Genomic DNA, 5,643 nt, shown 5'->3' with positions numbered 1-5,643 from the left:
ATGGGTCGCCGCTCACAACAAACAACTTTAAACATGCAAAAACTGTGGGATTTCTAACGGTCTAACGTCAACAAATGTAGCCGTTCAATCTTATTGTTTGTAAACTGTATCGAATCGTATCGAATCATTAAAATATATATATATGTGTGTGTGTGTATATGGTTTTTGAATTGTATCTTAACCCGTGTATCTAGATACGTATAGAGTCATCCATCACGAAGTGATTTATATTCCTAGTTATCTTTTACTTACAAGGCGAGCCTTTCTAAAATTAATATACTACACCAAAAAAAAGGTATTTAATAATAGAAATAAGTAATATTACAATTTGTATATATTTGTATTTTATATTATTATATATAATTTACTTTAGTATATTTTTTAATATTGACATTTTTATTTGAATGTTAATATTTAATTTATTATCAATGAATTTTTTTTGTGTGTAAAGTATGTACAGAATATGACATGTTGGGGCTTTAGAGACACCCTGTCGGTGTCAGTGGGTGATGACTTTGACGTTCACAAAAGGTCTCCACCTCGGCTGTTATCCTAAGCACGGCGCACCGCTAACAAACACACCAATATTCAATATGCTTTTCATTCAGCCATCGCGTCACGTTGTTTGTCTTTGCCCCACTGCGTCCTTCATATGAGTGTCCCTCTTTCTTGTCTTCTGCTACTTCTCCCGATGAGCGCTTCAGAGTAAGGATGCATCTTCTCTTCATTATGGTGATGGGACCTGTAACAGTAGTAGTAATAATATCATCATTCAAGGGCTTTGCGTTTTATTTGAGTTAATATGACTTTATTAGGAGAATTTGATCACTCACAAATGGCATTTGTAGATTAGTTGAAATTATTATATATATATATTTTTTTACATAATTTGGACTGATATGCAAAATTTTTTTTAAACTAACTAAAAAAAATCAGTTTATGTCCACATTGCGCTAAACTATGCTGTTAGTACTTGGTGAAACAGTGCGCCTGTTAATTCTTCACTTATCCCATCTGCTGTTTCCCTGACTTGGTGGCTTATTTCCAGTTAATCTGCTTATTTCTAATGTGGAAGGTGGAGGCGGTCATTAATTACTCGTGAGTGGAGCGATCGCTTTTGTGAAATGACGCGTCCTTATTATATTGGCAGGTGAACGAGCGTGCTGTAGGTTTGACTTTTGGATTATTGTGAGTCTAAGTATATTTTTTATTGTAAATCTTCTGTTATGAAGGACTTGCGAGGAGCGATCGCATTGCAGGCATTCTATGACTCTGTGGTGAGATTTGGCTCGTCATCATTCAAACTTCCACATGCCACCAATAGACAGTCTTTTGGTGAGAGGTATTCTGAAATACTGTATGGAAATATCATCATGTCATGTGACTGAAAAAAAAACATGTTTTACAAACTACATCAGGAGGTTGCCTACAGCCACAGCTGTTCATTTTGTAGACCTCACAAAATGACAAGATTTAAAAGTGTATACCTACTTTTGTTGTATGATTGTTGACCATATGTCCCATTTTTCTATCAGCCATGGAGATGTATCTTGTCATGTGCTTGACTGCAGCTGCACTATTGCCAGGTACTGTACCTCCGTAGCAGAGCAGTAAAGTCACCATCATCGCTGGGCAGTCATCTTGATGTCTTTCATTTGCTTCTCCAGTCAGTCATGCATGTGCGACAGGAAAGGAGTTCATCACCACGTTTCTCCCCAACTACCATAATGCCCTGTGGGTCTTGTTTGGAAATGACCATAAACTCCAGGTGGTTCTGACCTCTCTGGGCTCTGAGGCCAAAGTCCGCATTCAGGTGAGAAATATTGTTGGGTACCACGTTGGAAAAATGTTCATGTGTGGAGTTTATGGTTCCGTGGTGGGCAAACGTTTGGACTCAATGGCCGGAATGGTTGGTAGCGACGGGACCCTAAGCATAAACACCTCAGGGTATGATGACAGACCAACACAAACAACCTCACTGTATTTTACACCCACATGTACATGAATAAAGGGTTTTGGAAATAAAGTAATCCCTCATTTCCAGGGAGGGGTGATTCATGATTTAACAGATCGGACCAAAATGTGTCCCGTGGGCCATCGTTTGCCCACGCCTGTCCTCATGTAAGTTGTAAACTGGCATTTTAAGCTAAATGTTTCACAAACGGAGTGATATTGATCCACAGATCGCTTCAGTGGACTTCTCCATGAAGCTGACCCTCTCTGCGGGCGAAAGCCGCTGGGTTTCCCTGCCGGTCGGAGCCGAGCTGCAGCAGCAGTTTCTTACAGAGAAATCAGCAGTCCGGATTTCATCGAGCGCCGACATCTCAGTGGTCTCTTTTAACCGCCGGGAACGGACAGGAGATGGCACCGTGGTTTCTCCAACAGGAGACCTGGGTACAGAATACCTTGTGTTCACCCCGCAAGGAGGCGCTAAGTGCATGGACAAGCTAGTGGCTATTGTTAACGGCAACAGTCCCAACCGGATCACCATCTTACCGAGCGCTGACGTGTCGCTGCGAGGCGGGGGGCGGTGGCGGCATGGGCAGGCAGTGACCTTTACCCTTGCACCGCACGCATCCTGCCTGGTACGCAGTCATAACACTTGGACGGGCCTCATTAAGTCCCAGTCGCCTGTGGCTGTCCTAGCAGGTCACCAGTGTCTCGCCATGGGTTCGGGTTGTGAACACGTCTATGAACAGCTTCCCCCTGTGGCGAGTTTGGGTAAGGACTACATGGTGCCCAGAACAGGAAGCTGCCATGCTGCAAACCTGGCGGTGATCGTTGCGGCCGAAGACGACACTGAGCTGACGCTGCGCGGAGGTTGTCGTGCAGCACACAAACAGTTGAGTTGTTTGAAGTACTATACTCTGATGCACCGCGTCTTCTTTCTCAAACCCAAACAGATAACTTTGTGCCTCACAAGGCCAATACGGTACAGATAACCCCTAATTTTTTTTTTTATTTAGATTTAGTAAAAACGATTATTTACTCAAACAGATTAGGATTTGACCAAGTGGACCTGTTGATTTGTCCTATTAAATTATCATGACATTACCACTACCACACCACTGCTACCAGGAGAACCAGAGTATAGAGGGGGAGGAGCCACCTGCTGTGACCCAGCAAGGTGCACTGCTCCAGTGTGACACCACGGAGGTCTCTGGCAAACTTTTTGCGACAGAAATGTTTTTGCACCACCCCGATTTGAAATACTGTTGAGAAACTGATCATTTCTATTCATTTCTCTGTACTGTACAGACTGATCTAAAAACTGAAACCAGCGAAAGGCAACAAAATGGAGAGAGTTGACGCATACAAGCATATTCAAGAGTCGAATTGCATGATGAGTACGACAAATTCATACAGTACATGTTGTCTGGTCTGCACTAATATTGAAACTCCTCCCTGCCTCTCATCCCCCCCCACCCCTGAAAGGGACCCGCCCCACTATTTGAGAAGCACTGGTTTCGACCGTAAGAACGATAGACCAAATGACCGTCATTGGACTAGCACGCGAAGTGTCTTACTAGGAAAGTGAATGTTTGTTCACAAGTGAGCTCGGGGGGGGAAGTTGCGACAGACCGCTAACGTCACAGGCAGGAGAAAAAAGGAGGGTTTGATTTGCTTACCCGCACAGTGCGGAGCTGTTTTTAATTTTATCGGTATGACGTCATAATTCCCTCATATCGACCAGATAATTATCATGTACGCCTCCTGTAAATGACATACAGTCCATCATTTTAACGAAATCATTTGCCAACAGGACGCTGAAGACGGCTGGATTGGTGACGGTCCAGAAACTGATCAGCAGACATCCTCTCGTTGTCAAAAGCAACAAGAGAGTCATGGTGCTCCTTCTTAGCAACAACAAACCACACGACCCCTTCCTGATCGCACTGACCCCGACTTGCAAGCTGTCTACCCACTGGACGGTGGAGACGGTGGGCGGGTTCTCCAGCGCTGTGGCCATTCTGTCAGAGAGGGAGGGGTCGTCAAGCGTGAAGGTGTGCACGAAGGGACGGTGCCTGTCGCCTCGGTGGAATAACTTTGTTTCAGATGAACAGTGGGTGTGGTCTAATGTGGCGGTGGGGACACACGAGAGTCATGTGACAGTGGAAGGCGACGCACGTATGGCGGTCTACGGCTATGGTTGGAAAAGTCGCCACGGATATGGAACTGCTGGAGTCTGCTCTTCAGGTGCATACACACGTAGAATCCCTACGCCTGCACCCAGTCCACAAGATACATGATGATACATTGTACATGCCTACAATGCCTCCACACTTATACTCTACATACCCTCATCAGGGGCGTGCATGTCACTCATTTTCAACTCTTCTTTTTACAGCGTCAAATGATTCTACAACGTACATCTTCAGTGAGTTTTAAGAAAGAAGGTGCACAAGAGTCAAAATTACAAATACGCCAAACAAGCATGAAAGTGAAATAGGCGGTTCATCAGCTGGTCAAAGGCTTAAGAGGTTTTAGCTCAAAAGAAAAAAACAACGCCCCCCTAAAAGAGAAATAAAATGTTGAAAAAAAGGAGTCAGTCAGGAAGCCACCAGGAGCGTCTTTCTTCCACCTTTCAATGTCCCATGTTTGGTGCTCACCTGCAAATTCCAAACTTTGAAGGAGGCGAGGCCTTTGAAGATGTTGTTTCTTGTCTGGCAGATGGCATCTGATGGTTATGGAACTCCACTCGGCACCAGTAACGACCTTCATTTTTTTGGGTCTACCACTTGACTTTTTTGGTCCATGGGCCTCAGGATGTTTGTAGAAGTTTAGTCTTACTGCGTCCAACATCAGCAGCAGCTATGCTCTTACATTTTTGATCAGCTGGTGAACAGCCTATTTCACTTTCATGTTTGTTTGCAATAAATTGCTTACTCTAAACATTTTTGTGTCTTACACTGGTGCCGTGACCTGGATGGGAGTGAGATTTGGGGTCAGGTGAGTGTAATGGATGCCAGTCAGTGTGGCTGTGCAATTGTACGTTAGCAAACCTCAGTCCCTCAGTCTCAAGAGCCACAATGAACGCTGGCTTGACATCCCGGTGGTTAGCACTCCCGTCTGCCATTCCCAGCGCGGGGCTGGCTGCAACAGGCGGGTTAAACAAATAAATCATGAAAGGCCCAAAATGAATAAGACATTAAATGCCTATGATGAGTGTGGAAACTTGTGAGCGCAGTTGTACTTTGTTTACTTGTATGTCCTTTGCAGGCGCTTCTCCTCCTACGCCACCCAAGGATCCCTGTGAAGCTGTCAAATGCAGAGAGAAGGAGCGCTGCGTGGATGGAAGATGTGTCCACGTGTCCACGGCGACCTGTCACGCGCTTGGTGACCCTCACTACATGACGTTTGATGGAAGACGTTACGACTTCCAGGTAAGGTTGGGACATGACGTTGACTCAGAATAAATACATTCCAACTGATGCTGATATCGATACGCTTTACTTGAAATTTTTGAATAATTTTGGAGCCACACAGTGGCCGAGTGGTTAGCATGTTGGCCACACAGTCAGGAGATTGGAATACCTGCGTTCGAGTCTCCGCTTGAGCTGTCACCAAGTCACCAAGGACTATTGTCTGTTTCCAAGCTCTTTACCCACTGCGTGCAAAAAACTCTCTTTGTTGTTCCCAGTC

General features: G+C 44.8%; 1 protein-coding gene across 1 annotated transcript in view; it reads left to right on the top strand.

The window, feature by feature from the left end:
- Window positions 1-700: 700 nt before the first annotated feature.
- Window positions 701-5,643, top strand: part of LOC129185600 (IgGFc-binding protein-like) — a 44,029-nt gene continuing 39,086 nt past the window's right edge. The window contains exons 1-8 of the mRNA XM_054782870.1: window positions 701-705; window positions 1,233-1,335; window positions 1,536-1,586; window positions 1,668-1,813; window positions 2,184-2,842; window positions 3,764-4,197; window positions 4,349-4,378; window positions 5,221-5,384. Coding sequence (XP_054638845.1) covers window positions 1,538-1,586; window positions 1,668-1,813; window positions 2,184-2,842; window positions 3,764-4,197; window positions 4,349-4,378; window positions 5,221-5,384 — 1,482 coding nt within the window. The 5' untranslated portion in view covers window positions 701-705; window positions 1,233-1,335; window positions 1,536-1,537. The remainder of the gene's footprint in view (window positions 706-1,232; window positions 1,336-1,535; window positions 1,587-1,667; window positions 1,814-2,183; window positions 2,843-3,763; window positions 4,198-4,348; window positions 4,379-5,220; window positions 5,385-5,643) is intronic.

Source organism: Dunckerocampus dactyliophorus, chromosome 7 (assembly GCF_027744805.1).
Source record: "Dunckerocampus dactyliophorus isolate RoL2022-P2 chromosome 7, RoL_Ddac_1.1, whole genome shotgun sequence".
In the NCBI taxonomy this organism is placed as follows: Eukaryota; Metazoa; Chordata; class Actinopteri; order Syngnathiformes; family Syngnathidae; genus Dunckerocampus; species Dunckerocampus dactyliophorus.
Note: the sequence above shows the minus strand (reverse complement) of the source record. Positions and strands in the feature narration are given on the sequence as shown.